Genomic DNA, 21,581 nt, shown 5'->3' on the forward strand with positions numbered 1-21,581 from the left:
AGGGATGGTGGTGAATGGAGAGTGCTCCCTACCTTGAGGATGCATGGGATGATGGGGCCAACGTAGGGTGTGAACCTGTCCCCGAAGGTGAGTGGAAGGTAGATGAACATCATGATGTAACCGTCGCGGACGTGGGAGGCGATGTCCACCTTGCTGGCCGTCTGCACCACGTCTGGCATCAGCTTGTCCAGCTTCTCCACTCCCAGCCCAGCCATCACCTCAGCCAGACCTTGGGCAGCTCCAGAGCGGTCCACAGAGCTCTGCTCAGATGCCAGGGTCTCCATGAGCCAGGGAAGCAGGTCATCAAAGCACGACTCACCCATGCCCTTCACCATGGCACCCAGGGCCTTGGCAGACACGGTACGCACCTGGTAGAGGAGTGGAGAAGGAGCGAGAGTTATCAGGTAACCAAATCACATTCACTTGTTTGTTGATGAGCTCTTCGGTACAAGCACATACCTCAGGCACAGGGTCCAGCAGAGAGGCTTTGAGTCCAGGAATGACACTGGGCAGGTATGGGGACAGGTCCTGTAACACAAAGACAACACATTGTGTCAACCAATAGAAACACACACATAAAACAGTAGAGCACTTTAGAAGATCAATTGTAGTACAATGCAACTCAATATCCCAGTGCTGTTTTGTACCTTCTGGTCGGTGAGGGAATACATGTTGCCGATGATCTGAGCGGCCATCTTGCGAGTGTCGGTGGAGCGGTCCTGGAAGGCCCTCTGGACGATGGGCATGATGAGGGCCAGGGAGGGGGCGTCGATGAAGTGGACAAACTTGGTGTCCAGCAGCGTCTGCAGGCAGTTCTGGGTCTTACGGGAGGGGTCAGTGAGGGCGTCCAGCAGGATGGGGGTTATGGCTGAGGGGGACAGAATATCTGTTAGTAACTATCCTGAAGTACAAATCTGAAATATTATCCTATTCATACCGCTCTGAACTGAAGTTTGTCATTTGTTTAACTAAATCTCAGAGTTTAACACAGCCCTCTTACCCAGGATCTCAGGGTTGCGGATGACAGAGCCAATCTGTCGTAGGGCCTGCTGGCCGGCATTCTGCACTTTGACATGGGAGTCAGTCAGCACCTCGGTCAGCTTGGGAACAATGCTGGGCAGGCAGGAGGACAGCTGCTTAGGAGCACAGTATGCCATGGCCCCCAGGAGTTCCACAGAACCTGGAAGGAGGAGAAGAGAGAGGGGGGAGAGAGGGAGCAACAGAAGCAGTAGTGGGGTGCAGAAGAAGGAAGGACAGGATAAGAGGTATGGCGGTATCAGGACTAACCAGCTGAAATAAGTCTAACAGGTGATTGATTTTGAATGGTTGTGTCCTCAGAGCTCTCTAAAAATGCCCATGATGCTGTGGGTTGACCCTCACCTGCTTTTGTCCTCCAGGATTCCTCCTCAAGAGCCACCAGCAGGGAGGGCAGCACCAGCTTCACCCCATGGGCACTCAGGTTCCTCATCACCGCCTTGGCACAGTCATCCGACGCCTGGGAAAGGGCAGGGAGGTTAGGCAGAGCGTAATGCACAACATAAACGTGAATGAATGTGAGAATTATTAGGTGGAAAATTAGTGTTTGGTGTGAGAGAGGAGGAAAGGCAGAGGGAGGTGGGATTGAAATAAGAAGCTGGTAATGGTCATCCTACCTCTCTGACATACTGGTTCCCGTCCCCGAAGCAGAGCAGGAGGTGAGGCAGCACGTGGACCACGTAGGGCTCAAACAGCTTCCCCAGCATGTTGCACAGCATCTCAAAGGCAAATAGAGCACCTGGAAAAGAGAAGGGGAGAGAGAACTGTATAAAAAAATCAGTCACAGATAGCAGTAGAACCAACTAAACCATGGAGCCCAGCAAAGGTTAAGCAACTGGTGAGGAGTCACCGACCCTCTCTGCGTCTGAAGTTCTTCTTGTCCTGGATGGCGTCGGTCAGGGTGCTCATGATGTCCTGCTGTTTGAGGGCCAGGATGCCCAGGCCTTTGACCAGGCCTGCCAGACCATAGGCTGCGCCCTTCCTCTCCGCGTACTTGTCACTCTCCAGCAGCAGCTGCAGCAGCTTCCGCACCATCCCCCCAGCATCCTCCCTGATGGCAGGGACCAGAGGGGGCAGGCAGCTAGCCACAGACTCCTGGACCTGAGGGAGGGAGGAGAGACAGACAAGGCAACAGTTACTACAAGCAGGCTTAGTGTTGCTCAGCTGAGGCCAATGTGATCATGTAAAGGCATTCCATTGTAAAGGTCAATGCATATAGGTTATAGAAAGATGTTTATATGTTTCAATAATAATAATGGGAGGGACTTTACCAGAGAAAGGTTGGTGGTCATATGCACATCCTTAAAAACCAGAGTTTGGGGAGGGGGGGGGGTTGGTGCGACTGACGTGTTTTCTGTTTGCTCCCGCGGTATTCTTAAAGTTCATGTGAATTTTGTGGCAGAACCGTATTTATTTTCAAATATTAGTTTGGTGATCCCTTTTCGTAAAAACCAAGACTACTTTGCTTTCTAATGTCTGCATGTCGACGAAACATAAGGCCAAAAACATGACTTGAGAAAACACGGCCTACAAGACCCACTCTCATCATCGCCCTCTCCCGAGTCTGAGGGCCCGGGGACTCATACTTTACCCGGGGGTGTGGCTTGGCCTGGCGGCGCTGAAATGAACATTCGAGGCCATCAAACTACTACGCTCCGAGATAGTTGAAATGAAAACGGAGGTAGTTGCTATGATTGAGGCCCAAATACAGGAGGTTTCTGATACTTTAAAAGCAGATCTAACCATCCTGCGGAACGAGGCGGTGCCAGCAATCACATCACTCAAAACAACAACTGCATCACACACTACAACGATTGCAGCACTGGAGACCTCCGCTACCAATGTCTCCGACCGAACTACCTCCCTGGAGGCTGACGTGAAACGCCTAGCTGCGGATCTGAAAAAGGTGAAGGAGAGCTGTGTGAGTTTAGAGGGATTCTCTCGCAATAACCTGAGACTTGTATCGGCTCCAGAGTCAGCGGAAATGTCTCGCGCCACGGATTTTGTTTATGGGCTGCTGAAGGATGTTCTTGCCTTAGATGAGAAGCCCCTGATTGATCATGCCCACCGGGCCGCTGCGCCCAAAGCCCCGGGATGGTGAGAGGCCCCGTGACATAATTCTTCGAGTGCCCTTTTTCATGAGAAGATGGAGATTCTCCGACGAGCCCGCAATACCACTCTGAGCTTTCAAGGACAGAGCTTCTCCATCAACCAGGACTACTCCCCCACTGTTTCCAGGCAGCGCGCAGCTTTCGGACAGGCCAAACGACTACTACGGGACCATCCAGGTGTGAAGTATGGACTGCGATTCCCGGCCCGTTTATGGCTATCTCATGATGGTAAAGACTACACATTTGAGTCTCCGGATGAGGCTATGGCTCACATTCATCGTCACATCAAGAAGTCTTGAAGTTGCTCATAGATCAGCAACTGTTGCTTGCGAACTGTGGATAGTAAGTAGCCCACCCGTGGTACAATTATGTTTAGTTATAACATTGTAACATACTAGTCTTGTATAGTTGGGGAGTTGGCAAACCCATTCAGGCATATTTGATGTGATCTAATGTTTTGATCATCTAGTGTGCGTGCCTTACAAGCATTCAGTCATTTTAATTTCATTGTATTAAGGTTTTACTTAACTCATTTGTTTCTAGGCTGTCTCGCTCACATTTTCATTTTGTTTACATAATGTCTCAGTGACTCAAAATATTTTTGGTTATTTGTTTACTGCATGGGTTTGCACCGACCCAGTAAACAGTAAATGTTCCGAGGCTACATGTTTTTGGGGATCTTCATTTCAATTTTAAAGGTTTTGAGCATCCTTTATGCCCAGCAAACGTTCAACGTTGCGCACATGTAATTTTTTGGTCTTGGTTGTAAGTTGTCGCAGCGTCAAACTAGACAAACCATTTTTTTAAATTATTGTCTTACTACGATTTGCTAACTTCAAATTAGGTTTTTGGTTGAGAGCCTTTATACATTTTATTTATTTTCTCTCTCAATGCCTGTTATAAGACTGGGAATATAATCTACAAGTGGTGCTTTTGTCATTTTGTTTGCACAAGGGATTCACTTTTAATTTCTCTCTCTTTTTGCTGCTTGATCCACTAACAAAACGCGACTTTAAAGGGCGGGACTGAGGGTATAGGTTTAAAACCGCACTCTCACAGACATACTGTGCGAAGAGAACATGTTCTATTTAGGCTTGTACCTCGTTTTGGGAGGTACTGTCTGGGATGGGGGGAGGAAGGCTGAATTGTTCAGTTCTAATATTGTCATTCTGTCTTTTTTGTGCAAACGTTACATTTCTACAAGAGACTCACTTGAGAACTGGTGAGAATTTTAGGATGCGTAGGGACTGGGTTGGTCAAGTGTTCCACTTTAACTTTCATAGTAAATCAAGAGGTGCTGCCATTTTGGTTGATAAATCTACTCCCTTCGTAGCTTCTGAGGTTATTACTGATCCTAAGGGACGATATGTCATAGTAACCGGTAAACAGTTTTCTACCCTTCTAGTTTAGGCTAGTGTTTATGCTCCCAGTTGGGATGACAAGTTTCATTTCTTCGTTTTGATCTGCTATACCCAATTTAGATTATCATTTGTTGATTTTAGGGGGGGATTTCAACTGTACAATGTCCCCAGTTCTTGACAAGTCCTCAAGAAGAACTACTGGCCCATCTAAATGTGCCCTACTTATTCAAATATTTTCTTCAGAAATATGCTGTGTTTGAGGCCTGGCGTTTCCTACACCCTACAGATAGACAGTATTCCTTTTATTCTCATGTTCATCAAACATTCATCAAGCATTGATTACTTATTTTTGGACAAAAAACTTCTGCCTAACCTTCGACGATGTACTTACGAGAGTATTGTTATTTCTGACATTCACTGTTAGTGCTTGAACTAGTTTCCCCAGCAACCTCCTATGTGTTATCAATGGTGTCCATTTTACTCTCAGATAAGAAGTTTGTCAATTTAATTTCTTCTGAAATCACCTTATTCCTAGAAACTAATTCAACGGCAAGTATGTCCTGCTCTACCATATGGGAGTCTCTCAAAGCATACCTACGTGGCCAAATTATTTATTATACAGCCAACCAAAACAAAGTTTGCTCTCAGTGACTTCGGGACCTGAGCGAGTCCATAGCCACATTGGATGAGAAGTATGCTACAGATCCTTCCTCTGATCTACATAAAAAGAGCCAACTACTCCAATCTGAATTTGATGAGCTTTCTACCAGGCAAGCTGAACAGTTACTCTTGCGAGCTCGGTACAGAGTGTATGAACAAGGCGATAAGGCCAGTAAACTCCTTGCACATCAGATCCGTAAATCTCTGCGCTATACACCTCCGAATCCCCTCAAGACCCTTTGCGGATTGATTCATTCTTTAATGGCTTGAATATGCCTTCATTTGATACAGACTCCCATGACTATCTAGAAGAATAATTTACACCTGACTAGATTGCAACAGCAGTGTCCGCAATGAAAAGTGGTAAATCACCAGGTCCGGACGGTTTTCCAACCGAATTCTACAGCACGTTTTCTGGTCTGCTTTGCCCATTCTGGTCTCGATTATATGCAGAGTGCCTTAATACCTCAAAGCTACCGCCTAGTCTTTTTCAGGCTTCAATTTCATTACTATTAAAGAACAACAAAAACCCCCTGGAATGTGGATCCTATCGCCCAATCTCGCTTTTAAACTGTGATTACAAAATCCTAGCCAAGCTTTTAGCCATCCGTATGGAAGGCTCGCTGCACCAAGTACTACACTCTGACCAGACTGGCTTTGTGAGAAATAGGCATTTGTTTTTCAATATTAGGCGCCTTATGAATATACTGTACTCCCCAGCGTCGGAGGACCCGGAGGTGGTGGTCTCACTTGATGCGGAAAAAGCGTTTGACCGCGTTGAGTGGGACTACCTAACAGCTGCCCTTTATAGATTTGGCTTTGGCCCCAAATTCATTGCGTGGATAAAGATTCTTTATTTTCCCCCCATGGCTTCGGTACGGACTAACAACTTGTCCTCTGACTATTTTCCCTTGCACCGCAGATCCAAACAGGGTTGTCCACTCTCCCCCTTGTTGTTTGCTTTGGCAATCGAGCCTCTCGCCATTGCACTACGCTCTAATGATGCCATTCAAGGAATAATCAGGACGGGCTTAGAGAATAAATTTTCACTATATGCTGACGACCTCCTTTGTTTATCTCTAACCCTGATACCCCATTGCCTCGTGCCTTATCTGTTCTTTAAAAAAAATTGATCAATCTCAGGGTACAAGCTGAATCTAGGCAAGAGTGAGCTTTTTCCTGTAAATAAGGCTGCTTTAAAGTGCTCTTTTACAAGTTCTCAGTTTAGGATTGTCCGGGATCAATTCGCCTACATGGGAGTTAAAGTGACAAGGAAATATACAAATTTGTTTCAGGAAAACTTTGTTGCTCTAGCAGACAGTTTGAAACAATATTTTACTTTTTGGAATCCACTACCTCTTTCTCTTATCGGAAGGATTAATGTCATTAAAAATGAATGTGTTGCCCAAATTTTTATATTTATTTCAATGTTTACGCATTTTTATTCCATAATCTTTTTTTAATTCACTGGATCAAACATTCATGTATTTTATTTGGGATGGCAAGGTACCACGGATTGGTAGAAAACATTTACAGAAGCTTTAGCTCTACCAAATTTTCAGACATACTATTGGGCTGCAAATTTCAGAGCCCTCCGTGTAAACCTGCTTTACTTTCTTCTGTGTTGTGCTCGTCTCTCCCAGTGTCCCTAGGCGAAAGGTGTGTCAACCCAATTGTAAAGCAGTCTCTTAAAATTTGGAATCAGTTCCGCTTAGCCTTTAGCCTACGAGGCTTTTCTCCATCAGGCCCAATCAATCAGAACATTTTATTTCCTCCATCTTTGAATGATGGGGCTTTTGCCATCTGGCACTCACTAGGCATCGCCTCACTAACCCAATTATTCTCTGATGATACATTTGCCTCTTTTGCTCAGCTACAGGAAAAGTTCAACCTCCCACCATCCCACTTTTTCCACTATCTCCAGGCGAGAAACTTTGTCAGAGCTAACACACTTGAATTTCCCCATAGGCCTGCGAATACAGCTATAGAGATGCATCTTGGAGCTGAACAAGCTTCCTAGGGGCGCTATTTCAGATGTATATGCAATCATTAATGACTTACAGAACCCTTCTTTGGTGCCTTTAAAGACTCGATGGGAAAAGGATTTGGGGGAGGAACTTGGGGAAGACACATGGGAATCTGTGCTGCACAGGGTGCATTCATCCTCTTTTAGCACTAGACACAGCCTCATTAAATTCAAGGTGGTTCACCGTATCCACTGGTCTGGGGCCAAACTTGGAAGAATATTCTCTGATTTTGATCCTACCTGTGTCAGATGTAAAGTGGAACCAGCCACACTGTTGCATATGTTTTGGGGCTGTCATAAACTGTCAGGTTTTTGGGAATTCATATTTAAATGTTCCTCTGATATATATGACACTGTTATAGATCCGTCTCCCCTTACAGACCTTTTTGGAGTACTGCCCATGGGTACCCCCCTGTCAAGAATCCAGTTGGACACTGTTGCTTATACAACTCTTTTAGCTAGACGGCTAATACTACAGAACTGGAAGATGGCAGCTCCCCCATCTTATAAATATTGGTTGAGAGATGTGTTGTGATGTGGGAACCCCAAACTGTTTAATGAGGCTTGGGCTCCATTCCGGTCTTACTTTAAACAGTCCATCCTCTGATGGCATTCCAATTAAAACTAAAATAAGTCTGTATTTGTCCCCCCTGTGACTTAAGAGTTGGAGGAGCTTCTCTCTGTGTTTTTGCTGGGGGGGCATTAAGGTCCATGTGCTTATTGATTGTGACCTGTGGATGCCTTGTTCATCTTGCCCGGTCAGAGACTAAAATGTGACCTTGTTTTTCCCAGTTTTTTATCTTTAACTTTTGTTCACGAGTACATAAAATGATGATTTAAAAAAAATATTATTTTAAAGCATTGTAAACGGTTTATTGTTGGTCCAGTGGATGGTCGGTCTGTGGCCATGACTGCTTGTGAGTGGTTGCCTTTCTCCACCCCTATCCCTCGACTGTTTACAGGAACAATGGTGAGGTGTTTGCTCTGTCCCTGTACTATAGATTGCCCTTTAACCTTTGTAGCCTTCTGCCTGGTGTGTTTACCTTGTCTAAAGTATGGTATCTTTAAAGCAATATTTTGTAAAAAAAATTATATTATTTGTATTTTTTCTAGTTGAGTATATTATTTATATTGCTTTGTGTTGTCTTGTCTGTTTAAAACTGGAAAAAAAGTTGCTGGACTAATGAAGGATACTTGAAAATAACAAGTAGGCCTGCTAATGTAATATGCTTCCAACTGCCACCTTCATTGACAACGTTTTCATCCAACATAGACGAAAATCCTTGTTGGATCGAAACCTTGTCAATAAAGGTGGTAATTGGGACCATGTTCAGTGTGTGGGCCTTTCTGTCCTTTTCAAGGATTGTTCCAGTACCTGCTGTGAGGGTGTTGAAAGGGCAGTGATGAGCTTGGCCACAATGGGTTTGACCTTGGGGTCACTCTTGTCCAGATGTTTGGCCAGAGAGCCCATTAAGATGACCACACTCTGGCGGACTGAGTCGTAGCTGGCGTCCTGGGGGGCGTCCTTCAGGAACTCCTCGAACACCGGGAGCAGGGCGCTCACATTGTCCTGGAACACAACAGGCAACACACTGCTCAGAAAGGAGACACAAAAATGGATATACTCTATTGAGTTAGTAGGAGTCCATTGAGAGAAGAGCAATTGCATTGGGTGCCAGGAGATGGGTGTGGTTGTATAGAATAAATCAAATAAACCATGTTGGTACCTTTCCGTGTGTGTTGAGGGCGGAGAGGGCAGCGTCCAGCATGCAGCGCCGCACCTCAGGGTGACGGTCATTCAGGGCGTCAGGAACAAAGAACAGGAAGAGAGGAGTGACCTGAGGCTCATCCAGGTACTGACACAACTTGTTCAGAGCCAGAGCGATGCCACACCTGCAGACACCAACACATCCTTAGACACCATGCACAAGGTGGTCCCACTTAAACACAGCAAATAAGGATCTAGAGAGTAGAATAAGAGTTGTATTGACATTGTCGAGTGGCAGAGCGTCCTCTAACCTGGCTTCCCACTGGTCAGGTGGTTGTTCAGAGATGACTCGTCCTAAAGCATCCAGGACAGGAGGAGGTCTCTGTAAAAACACAACAGTTTCACATTGACCCTGGTTCTAGCCTACAATATTACGCCACTCCTGATACCCAGTGACTAGTGGCTACTCCTGAGCTGTGATAGGAGGGACACGGTGGAGGGAGACTCACATAGAGTTTCTGGTGGTAGAGCTCATTGAGCTGGCCCAGGACTATGGGGGACTGGTCGCGGTACTCGCTGATGGCGCTGGACAGAGCCTCGGCACCTGCAGTACGCACAGCCTCCTCGTGGTGGGTCACATCCCCGATGAGCAGAGAGCACAGCTCAGGGACTAGCTCTAGACACAGAGCCTGCCACAGCCTGGGGGAGAGAAGAAGGGGAGCAGAGAGGTATGGTCAGTCACAGCAGCTACGCAACATGAGATGGGAGACACGCTACTTCACAAAAGCAAAGTCATTCTGAAGAGGGGAGCTATATCCTTTATGCAAAGTATTAATATTATCTGAAAAGTATTACATGGATGGGACAACATTAGCTACTCACTTCTCAGCCAGAGTCCTTCCCTCCTCCTCCACATCAAACCTGGACACCCACAGCCTGCGGAGGACACTCAGACCACTGGCATCTGTACTTTCTGTAGGCAGAGCCATCTCCATCTCCGTCAAGCCCTGGGGGGGGACATTAACACACATCCAAAGACCCACGCACAGTAATTACGCACAGTACATGCACACACACTAATCAAATCGCATTTGTCACGTGCCTGAATACAGCAAGTGTAGACTTTACAGCAAAATGCTTAATAACGAGCCCTTTCCCAACAATTTGTTAAAGAGAACATGAACAAATTGATACAAAATAAAATAATATAACAATAATGAGGGGTAACATTCCATACAAGGGGTAACGAGTCAGTGTGCTGGTGTACGAGGTAGTTGGGGTGAATCATTGAGGTAATGTGTACATGTAGGTAGGGTATGAAAAGCAGAAAGTCCGTGTAGCCGTTTAATGAACTGTTCAGCAGTCTTATGTCTTTGGGGTGGAAGCGGTTTCCTATTTCCTCACCCTGAGGGCAGCGTCTCTGACAGAGAAGCAGGGGGAGAGCAGAGCCTCCAGCAGGACGTCGATCTCATCCTGCTCAGCCAGAGCACAGCCCTTCTCTCCTCCTCCACTGGCACACACCGCCGTCAGACACTGGGACGCCAGCACCTGAAACACACACACACACACAGTATGAACGTACGCGATAGCTCTACTGATTAGGATTTGTCTGTAAATGTGGAAGAAGCATTGCCTGGCCACCCAGACTCCTTCCGGACTTTAGTTTCTTCTCCGCAATGAGTCTGGATCCGTGTACCTCCTCGACCCTTTACCAAATGCAAACACATGCAGGGCTGTCTGATTGGTCTATAAACCAATGGGTTGGGCCATTGCGGCAGTTTGAAAATTCGTCATTGGCTTTGATACTCTGATTAGTTAGAGACGATCCAATCACTGATGACTGTTTTGTACAACGCCCCTCTCGCCGCCACAAACGACTTCTATGATAGAAGTCTCAGACTAAAGTATGTAGCGGCATTGGACCAAGCAGCAGAAGAATTTAGTGCGTCATTGTCAGGCTAATATAAGCATGGTGTACCTGCAGTCTGGGTGCTGCAGTGGAGATGACTCTGGTCAGGAGCAGCAGCATACCGAAACGAGGTAGCAGCTCAGGTCCATTCTGAGAGACAGAGACAAGAAACATATCATACAAACATAAGCCCTTTGTCTACGATAGAGTGGAGTATATATATATTGATAGGAGACGCCTCAGACAACGGGAGGTGACAACACACTGCTAAACTCAAACTTTTATTTTGGTTTTTGTATTTTAGCTCTTTTTCCTCCCCAATTTCGATCATGTCTCATCGCTGCAACTCCCCCAACGGGCTCAGGAGGCGAAGGTCGAGTCATGTGTCCTCCGAAACATCCACCAACTTAACCCAGAAGCCAGCCGCATCAATGTGTCGGAGGAAACACTGTTCAACTGACAACCAAGGTCAACCTGCAGCCCGCCACAAGGAGTCGCTACGGCGCGATGAGCCAAGTAAAGCCGCCCCGGCCAAACCCTCCCCTAACCCGGACGACGCTGGGCCAAACCCTCCCCTAACCCGGACGACGCTGGGCCAAACCCTCCCCTAACCCGGACGACGCTGGGCCAAACCCTCCCCTAACCCGGATGACGCGGGGCCAAACCCTCCCCTAACCCGGACGACGCTGTGCCAAACCATCCCCTAACCCGGACCACGCTGGGCCAAACCCTCCCCTAACCCGGACCACGCTGGGCCAAACCCTCCCCTAACCCGGACCACGCTGGGCCAAACCCTCCCCTAACCCGGACCAAACCCTCCCCAAACCCGGACCACGCCGGGCCAAACCCTCCCCTAACCCGGACCAAACCCTCCCCTATCCCGGACCACGCCGGGCCAAACCCTCCCCTAACCCGGACCACGCTGGGCCAAACCCTCCCCTAATCCGGACCACGCTGGGCCAAACCCTCCCCTAACCCGGACCACGCTGGGCCAAACCCTCCCCTAACCCGGACCACGCTGGGTCAATTCTGCGCCGCCCTATGGGATTTCCGATCACGGCTGGTTGCGATACAGCCCAGGATAGAACCTGGGAGTGACGCCTCACTGTGATGCAGTGAGGCCCAAAATGATCAACTCTTACCTCATCGATGAGTATATCTGTAGTGTCAACCTCGGCACGGAGTTGAGCGTGCACATTGATGACCTGCAGGGCACGGACCTGCATGCTCTCCGTCTCCTCGATGCTGCCTGAGGAGTCCCTGAGCACGGTGTTGAGCAGGGGGAAACAGAAGGAGAAGGCTGGGGCAGACAGTGGAGCCATGTCTGAAACAACAGGATGAGCGCATTAGCCCATCTGCAGGTAATATACTTGCACTACGTCCTTGATGTGTATTTGTCACTATTGTCTCGCCCTCTCCCTGCGTGTGTGTCCTCACCACCACCCTTGCCCTCTCTGTGTGGGACAGTGTGCATGTGCAGCAGGCCGACAGTGCGCTGGGTGGCTGTATCTAGATCCTCCTGTCCCCAGGCCTCGTCCAGATCACACTCAGGTTTCATCAGGCGCAGCGTCACCTGGCCCACCAGCACAGCTGTGGAGAAGGCCGGGAGTAGAACATGCAGGAGGTTAGAGGAAGTTTCCTCACCGAAACTATTTCCCTGCACAGATCAGACAACTGGAGATATGTAGGTGTGTGGGCAAGAACATCGTGAGAGATAGCTCTCCCTAGTGTAGTAGCTCTCCCTAGTGTAGTAGTCCATGTACCCAGGTAGTGCAGCTCCTTGGAAATGAGACAGGCTCCTATGTCGAGGAAGGCCTGCTGCAGGCGTGGGGCGGCCAAGGGGGAGTGGAGGAGAGGCAGTAGGACCTGGAGGACCCCTGGGAGCTGCCAGGAGATCTGGGGTGGCTTCTGGATCAACGTTGCCTCCAGCAGACCCACCGCACACCGCAGCTCCATGTCCAACTGACAACCACAATCACACAACAATCAATGATCAATCAAACAGGAATATTATTATGTCAATGTTCAGAATCTAAAGTTTGAGAAACGGGGTACGTGTTCAAATATCTAGCCGTACCCCCTGTAGTCTCTTGCGAATGGAGGACTCTTTCTCCAGCTGGGCTTGCATCATCTCCTTCTGTTTGCTGGTCAGCTGCAACTCGTCTTTGATTCCTTTCTTCTTCTTGATCTCCTAAACCACATCATCAAAATCCCAGTGAATTTCAAAACTACTTTCTTCAATTATATAATGGTTCCATCATAATTCAACCTACTAAAATGATCTGATAAGTTAACAGAGGAGGATCAAACGGTTCCAATATGCTCCTGTATCTAGTAACCCATAAGATGAGATAGGAGTGCATCTAGTCTCCATCAATCACAGTCCCCCAGTCTCACCTCCTGCAGCTCCAGTTCTATGATCTGTTCCTTATACGAGTAGGCCTTGTTTTCCCTCTTCATGTTGCATTTCTTAGTGCTCTCCTGCTGGGCACTGCACAGGAAGAGAATGAAATGTCTTACAAGCAACAACAAAGAAATCAACATAGCCAAGGTGTTTTGGATCAATGATAAGTGTTTACAATGGTAAACCCACAGAACACCTCTTACAGTAGTAATACAGTGTGTTTGTGTCCTACCTCTGGATAATGCTCTTGTCATACAGCTCTCCCTCAGGGGTGAGCATGATGGCGTACTCCTCTCTGGTGACCTGCCGCAGCGCCGGATTGGACAGCCACTGTTTCACATGCTCCATCACCCGCGGCAACAGCTTGATAGGAGAGAGACCGGACAGGGCACCAACCGCATTCCTTACAGCCTGGAGAAACAAGAGGACCAACCATCAGTCAGCCAATAAGAGAACAGGTCAAGTTGGATCATAGGCTTGTCTCAACTAATCACAAGAGCAAAAGTGGGCCTGAACCAACCCTTGGCTGTGAGTGTAAGTATGTATGTGTATTGTAATGTGTACATCTGATATAAGGATGTCACTATGAGAAATATGTTCTGACCTGATTGTCAGCGTTGGCCTCCAGCAGCCGTGGCAGAATGTCATCCAGGTTCTTGTCGATGAACTCATGGGCTTTGATGTTCATGCTGGACAGCAGGTAAGGCCACAGCCCGGGTCGAGCTGCAACTGCATCGGAGGAGAGGAGAACATACGTCAGTACTAGAAGTGGGTTTATACAAACTGTAGTGTGAAAGATGCTATAGTGTAATCCAACAGACCTATGGAGGGATGGTGGGTAACGATGAGGATCTCCATGGCCATCTGGTCTGCCTCGGCCGGGTCGCTCCACTGGCCAGCTACAGAGCACACCACACGCAGCGCTTCCAGCAGGACGCGAGGGGGACTGTAGGCCTTGCCCACCTCAGACAACTCCCCTGACTCCGCCTGCAGCACCTCCTGAGGCAAGACCTGGGGAAAGATAAAGATGCAGTATTTAGTCAGTAGCTAGGTTTCCATCCAATTGGCCACAGATTTTCATGCAAATATTCTAAAATATGCATAAAAACAATATGCGCATTTTCCCACCAGAGATGGTGGGAAAATTTGATTCCCATCAAACTTCAGCAGTTAAATTCCCATGTACCGAATTAATAAATACAAGTAAATGGGTTTCCAGCAAATTTTCTAATCTATAGATCGTTTTGTCAGAAAAATGTTTGCATTATATAGTGAATGTGCCCACTCTGGTGTTGGTTTGTCAGCTCAACAACAGCTCACAGATACCTACACTACACATTATTTTTATTTGTCAAATGGCAGCCAAGCGTCGATAATCATGTCACCAAAATAAGATGTTCGATATTTACTGGAAAGCAGCATTACTCTGTGAAGTTGTTCATAACTTATTTCATCTGCAGCCTAATAAACTGCATGGTTTCCAGAGCCGTAGTGGGAGGACCACAACATATCATGTGACTCCATGTTTAATTCGATATGATGGTTATTATATCAATTTTTGCGCAATAAGGCGTTTCCGACGCCATTTCTCGCATAATTAACTTTACAGACACAAAAAGATCTCACCCTGTCTAGCGTATTTTGTTCTGCAGACATTTGGAAAGTTTACCGATAAACTTGTTGTTTCAATCAGGCCTGTCGTGACATTTTTTGACCTGACATGTACTTTACTCACATAAGAAGGTTGGATGGAAACCTGGTTTATGACAAACACAAAATGTAGAGAATACTCTACAAATAGAAAGAAAATAAGATCCATGTCTAACATCACAATTTAATTATTCAGTCATTACTAGTTTATAGTACCACTGAAGTGAGACCTGACACTACAAATCCATTCAAATGTGTAGCGCATCCCATCGTCAACTATTATTACCTTGTGTTTGTTGATGACCACTCTGAGTTCTCCCAGAAGGCTGTAGGCTAGGCCGGAGCCGCTCAGGGAGAGCAGCTTCTTCACGATCTGCTGTGCCCGCTTCCGCACACACCAACTACGAGACAGCAGCACCACCACAGTGGCGCGGTGGTACATCCTAAGGAAAGGGGAGCAATTGAGTTACAGTCAGAGGAGAATGGGAACAATGTTTGGAAAACCGCTATGCTTGACCAGCGTCAAAGTCACTTACTGTGATTTGCCATTGGTGAGTCTGTGGGAGTGGTCCAGGAAAAGTCTCTCACACAGCTGTATCACTGTGCACAGAGCTGAGGTGAAAGAAGCCAGGTTTACTGCTCAATGTCATTCCATATCTTGACACTTGTGTGATGACTGATCGTTGGCATATTTGTGTATTGTTTGTTTCTGCCTCACCTTCCTCACTGGCCTGGGAGAGGAACTTCTCTGTGGTGAATAAGGGTTTCTTCTCATCCAGGATCAGGGTCCAGAAGCCAGCCAACTTGGCCTCTGCAGCAAAAACAAAAAACACACAATTTTATGTCAGTCTCCAAACTGATGAACAAGGATGCTGTCCCCTACAGTCAACCTCATTCAACAGAATCAAATATCTAGGACTTCATTAATCTCAAGGAGTGCCATGATCCTACTGTAGATTCACTCACCTGTCTGAGTCTCCAGCAGAGACAGTCGACTCAGGAGAACGGCAGCAGCCACACCCTCTGACAGCAGGGCATGCTGGGAGTTCTGGGCCGCAGCCTTCTCCACTGTCTGGAGGAGGAGGGGCACGAGGTCAGACGCCTGTCCCAGAGTGTCACCTATGGAGGAGAGAGGGGTCAGGACTATGACACTGTGCCTCCTGCATGCTGTAGAACTGGATCAATGCACACACACACACAAATAACAAAGTTGCCCAGCGCCTGTAACTAACTGACCTTTGAAAGCCCCCAGCATGGCCTGCAGGTATGCGTGGCGGACAAGAGAGGTGGAGGTCTTGAGGGTGAAGGCCTTCTTGAACCATTCCAGCAGAGCCTTGGGGACCTCCACTGTGAGCCGCCCACTCCACTGAGACAGAACAGCCACCGCGTGCACCAGGGTACCCTCATGGACTGACAGAGACAATCACATGAGCACCTCTCTCTTTACGGACAAAGGGAATGAGAAGGAGGAAGGAATGAGACATAGTTCTTACCTTCTTGTTGCAGATAAGGGATAAACAGCACAGCGATTGCAGAGCTGAGCGTTTGGCTGGAGGTGCCCGACACAGCATGACGGCTGCAGCTGCCGATACCTGGGCAGAACAAGCCAAGAGCAATCAAAACAGGGGTTAAAAGACAACATCCATCTGTCTTCAAGACGAACATACTAAGTGCGGGTTATGAAAGACAGGACACATGGGACAACGTTACCTGACAGCACACTCATCTTCTGGCCGAACGCTGTGAGCTTCCCCTCTGACCCTGAAAAACACACAGTTCTGTTAGTGCAAAAATATACTTTACACTAGGTGCTGTCATATGTTCTCAAATGTTTCTTAGGTGAAAGTATGTGCGCTGTCCTTGCCTCCCAGGATGCTGAAGAGGTGTGTGACGACGTCCTGTACAGCACTTGGGTCACTACACTGCTTGGCCAGGTTCTGCATGGCCTGCACTGCCTGCTCCATCAGCTGGGGGTTATTGGCCTTCAACTGGCCTGAAACGCATAGCACAGCCTGGTTTTACACACACACACGCACACACACAGACACACACACACACACACACACAGACACACACACACACACACACACACACACACACACACACACACACACACACACACACACACACACACACACACACACACACACACACACACACACACACACACACACACACACACACACACACACACAGCTACATTTCTAGATATAAAAGGCATGACTTACTTGCAATGCCTTTTCCAATATCCATGGCATACTGACTGAGGTCAAGTGTCACTGAAGCTAGTAGACAGGAGACGGCTGAAGGAGAGGAGAAAATATATATTGAAAAGGACAAAACTACAATACATAGTATAGAATATACACAAAAGTATGTTGCGGTATTGGTTATGATATTAGCTACTGTACTCACTCTGCATGGCATTCTCTGGGCTGCGGAGCATAGCCTTCTGCAAGGCAGGCAGCAGCAGCACCTTGAACTCAGAGTGGGAAACATGCCGCAGCAGCGAACCACTCTTGTCCTGCAGAGGAACACAAAACACATTACAGAGAAGAATTTTCAGCACCAACACCCAAAAGATATTTCACAATACACATCAATTATGGCGATGGGTGGTCTTTAGGTTGTGAACACCAATCTTTTGATCTCCCTGAGAAGCAGCAGTCCAGCTTCACTCACCAGTATGTGTTGGTGTGGTCTAGTCTTGCTCATGAGGACTGCCTTCATATACAGGTCCAATACGGCACTCTGAAAACAGAATACAGGCGTGGTTAGAGATTTCAAATGTGAGCATATGTACTGACTCAATCTGCAAAAAAATATAGAATATACTGAATTCAACTAATATCAGACTCACCTTGTGTTTCTCTACAGTGGCCATGTCTTTGTGAGTTGTGCAGAAGTCCAGACACACCCCAAGCAGAGCCAGTGAGCTGGGGTTCTGTTCCAGACTCAAAATGGTGCTTATATACTGATCAGCCAGGCCAGGGTTCTGGTCAAAACAGCAGAGACAAGCGTTCTAAATCACAGCAGATCCAATATAGTGATTATACACTGGACCATGGTGACTTTGCCCAAATATTTCTTAGAACTGTCGGGTCATTTGTTGAACGCCAACTCCACACCATCCTTACCTTTTTCCACATGTTGCTCAGGTTCTTCAGGGTTGACTTCAGTGCTGGCGCTTGAGCCCCACCCACCACCTCAGCCAGCAGCAAACTCTGGACCTCCACCTGTCAGAGGAAAGATAGTGAATCATGAATCATCAGTCCAAATCAAACATCTCCCACAAATGGTGTGGAACTAGAAAGCATATTGATAACTGACATGCTGAAATTGTTTCACAGTATAGAGAAAGGCACGGCTTCTATAAGCATTGTCCTCGTTCACTTACCAGTTTCTTCCAGATGGGGCCCTCTCTTTTCTCTGGAGCCGAAAACACAGAGCGAACCAGCAGGCAGGTCCAGGCCAGCCCGGTAAAGGCAGCCGAGCCTGTACTCTTACTGAGAACACCACAACATATAACAGATGGACAAGGAACCAAAACAAGATATTCAATATGTGGTTGAATTAGTAAGATATTGCACATAGCACACTGTAAATGTATATACAAATTGATAAGACATTTGGCCTTGGCCCTCTACCTTTCCCCATGTCCTACCTGGGTGCTCCATTCTTGCTGATAACACCACTGTTGAGGAGGCAGTGGAGGAGGCTGGTTGCTAGGATTTCAGGTTGAGACTCGGCCAATAGGCCAATGACTGAGAGGAGGGCTCGTCGAGATGCAGCATCCCTACAGAGTAGCCAACGTTTTCATTTTAACACAACACACACTACTAAGGACTAAACAAATAAGTTTATTGTGGACTACAGGAAAAGGAGTACCGAGCACGCCCCCATTCTCATCGACGGGGCTGTAATGGAGCAGGTTGAGTTTCAAGTTCCTTGGTGTCCACATCAACAACAAACTAGAATGGTCCAAACACACCAAGACAGTCGTGAAGAGGGCACGACAAAGCCTATTCCCCCTCAGGAAACTAAAAAGATTTGGCATGGGTCCTGAGATCCTCAAAAGGTTCTACAGCTGCAACATCGAGAGCATCACTGCCTGGTACGGCAATTGCTCGGCCTCTGACCGCAAGGCACTTCAGAGGGTAGTGCGTACGACCCAGTACATCACTGGGGCTAAGCCACCTGCCATCCAGGACCTCTACACCAGGCGGTGTCAGAGGATGGCCCTAAAAATTCCCCAGCCACCCCATTCATAGACTGTTCTCGCTACTACCGCATGGCAAGCGGTACCGGAGTGCCAAGTCTTGGACAAAAAGGCTTCTCAACAGTTTTTACCCCCAAGCCATAAGACTCCTGAACAGGTAATCAAATGGCTACCTGGACTATTTGCATTGTGTGCCCCCAACCCCTCTTTATACGCTACTGCTGCACTCTGTTTATCATATATGCATAGTCACTTTAACTATACATTCATGTACATACTACCTCAACTGGGCCAACCAACCAGTGCTCCCGCACATTGGCTAACCGGGCTATCTGCATTGTGTCCCCACCCACCACCTGCCAACCCCTCTTTTACGCTACTGCTACTCTCTGTTCATCATATATGCATAGTCACTTTAACCATATCTACATGTACATACTACCTCAATCAGCCTGACTAACCGGTGTCTGTATGTAGCCTCGCTACTTTTATAGCCTCGCTACTGTATATAGCCTGTCTTTATACTGTTGTTTTATTTCTTTACCTACCTATTGTTCACCTAATACCTTTGTTGCACTATTGGTTAGAGCCTGTAAGTAAGCATGTCACTGTAAGGTTTACCTGTTGTATTCAGCGCACGTGACAAATAAACTTTGATTTGACAAATTACTAACTGGGGAATCCTAAATAGCAGTAGGCTAATTGAGGGCACCTACCTGTATCTGTGTGGAGTGAGACAGAAAAGCTTGCATAGCCCTTTAATGGCTGTCTCTGGTAGCTCTGTAAGGACACACATACACATAATTGTCAATCACAGACACCAGTTTGCTATAATTTTGACCATCCAAGCCAAATACTACACAAGGAGTGAGAGCCGAAAATAAAACAATTATGCCGACTGGGGTATATGTCTTCTCACCTTTGCCACTAATGCACTGCTTCAACTCGCCAAGGACCTCTTCGCGCTCTCTTACACTGGCTGTGGTCACTTTCACAGCAAATTTCTTCAGCGTGTCTGAAACCTGTTGCAATACACAGACATCCGAAATCAAAAAATAAATGTGTGTCACTGGGGCAACATCAATCATTTGTACCACTTTTTTTTTTTTTACCTTTATTTAACTAGGCAAGTCAGTTAAGAACAAATTCTTATTTTCAATGACGGCCTAGGAACAGTGGGTTACGTGGGTTAACTGCCTGTTCACGGGCAGAATGACAGCTCTGGGATTTGAACTTGCAACCTTTTGGTTACTAGTCCAACGCTCTAACCACTAGGCTACCCTGTCGCCCCACTTGCACTGCATCTCTAAAAAATTGTGTTTTAAGTTATAACTTTGCCAGACGTCTCCAATTGATCAAGATGAAAAACAAATCTTCTGATTTGACATCGGACAGAAAATGATGAGACCACTCTTAACAATCAAAACATTTTATTTAGCAAAATGTTCCAACAAAAATTGTCTGTAAAAAAACAAAGAACGTCGTGAAATGATTCATGCTACTTAACAAGTAAATTAGTTAGGCTGGCTAAAACTTGCTCATCTAGCTACAACAGTTGGCATTTCGATGCATCTTAATCAACGGAGTTGGTCACCAATATGCACAAGAAAATTCGCTTAATAGTTAGCTAACAACAGCTAGCTGGCCACGTCTTGCTAGTAGTAGCCGAACACAACTCAACTCCACGATTTATGATGGAGTTGAGCGGCGACTGGTGTGGGCGGACTGGAGCTCCGACGTCACATAAAATGAAATCAAAAACATGAAATTCTCTTGTGTGAATGGAGGCTGTTCTTTGTTGCCGTGTTCAAATGCTTGTAGGAACTATGAAACATGGAAATTTCGTGTACTCAAATGCAGCTTTTTTTAACGTAATATTGTGTGACGTCAGAACTCCAGTCCGCCCACAATATTCGCCGCTCAACTCCATCGCAAATCGTGGAGTTGAGTCGGCTACGCTTGTAGTGGCTAAGTTAGAGCTATATGGGGTGTAATCATTAGTCCAAACAGTTACAAAACGGAACAATTGTCCAACGACAACGATAGTTCATATTGGACAAATCGAGGTAGGTTCCTCCTGGTTTCGTTACGTTTGGTTCTTAGAGAATACACCCCTGGGGTATATTCATTACTCCAAATAGTGGTAACTTGTCATTGTTTTTCAACGAAAACGAGTGTTTCTATTGGACAGCTGCAGGTACGTCCCTCCCGATTTGCTGAACCTGTCCAATAGAAACGTTTGGAGTCATTATTAAACCCCTGCACTCTCCGCATGTAACGTAACTACTAGCCAGGTTGCTAGCTAGCTAGCTTACCCAGCTGGATAGACTGTTTACATCTATTTTTTTAAACAGAAAAACAGACAGACACAAAGTAATTATCCCTCATAACATCTTCATTGTCAAAAGTAATTGGTCGACATATTCTCGAGGAGGAATCCGCATAATTTTAAACATCAGCGACACAAACCTGCGTGTCCGCTGCCATCTTGCCGGTCT

At 46.8% G+C, this 21,581-nt stretch overlaps 1 protein-coding gene across 1 annotated transcript in view; it reads right to left on the bottom strand.

Moving 5' to 3' along the window:
• LOC139389311 (stalled ribosome sensor GCN1-like) overlaps nucleotides 1-21,581 on the bottom strand; it is a 43,960-nt gene extending 22,379 nt beyond the window's left edge. The window contains exons 1-40 of the mRNA XM_071135949.1: nucleotides 21,553-21,581; nucleotides 20,003-20,105; nucleotides 19,800-19,863; nucleotides 18,529-18,660; nucleotides 18,262-18,370; nucleotides 18,002-18,100; nucleotides 17,725-17,859; nucleotides 17,547-17,615; nucleotides 17,280-17,388; nucleotides 17,093-17,167; nucleotides 16,729-16,857; nucleotides 16,575-16,625; nucleotides 16,358-16,456; nucleotides 16,101-16,274; nucleotides 15,831-15,983; nucleotides 15,583-15,675; nucleotides 15,401-15,476; nucleotides 15,151-15,307; nucleotides 14,036-14,225; nucleotides 13,819-13,943; nucleotides 13,447-13,625; nucleotides 13,208-13,301; nucleotides 12,888-13,001; nucleotides 12,574-12,772; nucleotides 12,248-12,400; nucleotides 11,953-12,134; nucleotides 10,880-10,960; nucleotides 10,306-10,449; nucleotides 9,784-9,908; nucleotides 9,411-9,600; nucleotides 9,213-9,283; nucleotides 8,921-9,086; nucleotides 8,569-8,763; nucleotides 1,890-2,136; nucleotides 1,653-1,774; nucleotides 1,381-1,495; nucleotides 1,001-1,180; nucleotides 648-868; nucleotides 460-528; nucleotides 33-368 (exon numbers count right to left, since the gene is read on the bottom strand). Coding sequence (XP_070992050.1) covers nucleotides 33-368; nucleotides 460-528; nucleotides 648-868; nucleotides 1,001-1,180; nucleotides 1,381-1,495; nucleotides 1,653-1,774; nucleotides 1,890-2,136; nucleotides 8,569-8,763; nucleotides 8,921-9,086; nucleotides 9,213-9,283; nucleotides 9,411-9,600; nucleotides 9,784-9,908; nucleotides 10,306-10,449; nucleotides 10,880-10,960; nucleotides 11,953-12,134; nucleotides 12,248-12,400; nucleotides 12,574-12,772; nucleotides 12,888-13,001; nucleotides 13,208-13,301; nucleotides 13,447-13,625; nucleotides 13,819-13,943; nucleotides 14,036-14,225; nucleotides 15,151-15,307; nucleotides 15,401-15,476; nucleotides 15,583-15,675; nucleotides 15,831-15,983; nucleotides 16,101-16,274; nucleotides 16,358-16,456; nucleotides 16,575-16,625; nucleotides 16,729-16,857; nucleotides 17,093-17,167; nucleotides 17,280-17,388; nucleotides 17,547-17,615; nucleotides 17,725-17,859; nucleotides 18,002-18,100; nucleotides 18,262-18,370; nucleotides 18,529-18,660; nucleotides 19,800-19,863; nucleotides 20,003-20,105; nucleotides 21,553-21,570 — 5,343 coding nt within the window. The 5' untranslated portion in view covers nucleotides 21,571-21,581. The remainder of the gene's footprint in view (nucleotides 1-32; nucleotides 369-459; nucleotides 529-647; nucleotides 869-1,000; nucleotides 1,181-1,380; nucleotides 1,496-1,652; nucleotides 1,775-1,889; nucleotides 2,137-8,568; nucleotides 8,764-8,920; nucleotides 9,087-9,212; nucleotides 9,284-9,410; nucleotides 9,601-9,783; nucleotides 9,909-10,305; nucleotides 10,450-10,879; nucleotides 10,961-11,952; nucleotides 12,135-12,247; nucleotides 12,401-12,573; nucleotides 12,773-12,887; nucleotides 13,002-13,207; nucleotides 13,302-13,446; nucleotides 13,626-13,818; nucleotides 13,944-14,035; nucleotides 14,226-15,150; nucleotides 15,308-15,400; nucleotides 15,477-15,582; nucleotides 15,676-15,830; nucleotides 15,984-16,100; nucleotides 16,275-16,357; nucleotides 16,457-16,574; nucleotides 16,626-16,728; nucleotides 16,858-17,092; nucleotides 17,168-17,279; nucleotides 17,389-17,546; nucleotides 17,616-17,724; nucleotides 17,860-18,001; nucleotides 18,101-18,261; nucleotides 18,371-18,528; nucleotides 18,661-19,799; nucleotides 19,864-20,002; nucleotides 20,106-21,552) is intronic.

This window comes from Oncorhynchus clarkii, chromosome 30, assembly GCF_045791955.1.
Source record: "Oncorhynchus clarkii lewisi isolate Uvic-CL-2024 chromosome 30, UVic_Ocla_1.0, whole genome shotgun sequence".
Taxonomy (NCBI): Eukaryota; Metazoa; Chordata; class Actinopteri; order Salmoniformes; family Salmonidae; genus Oncorhynchus; species Oncorhynchus clarkii.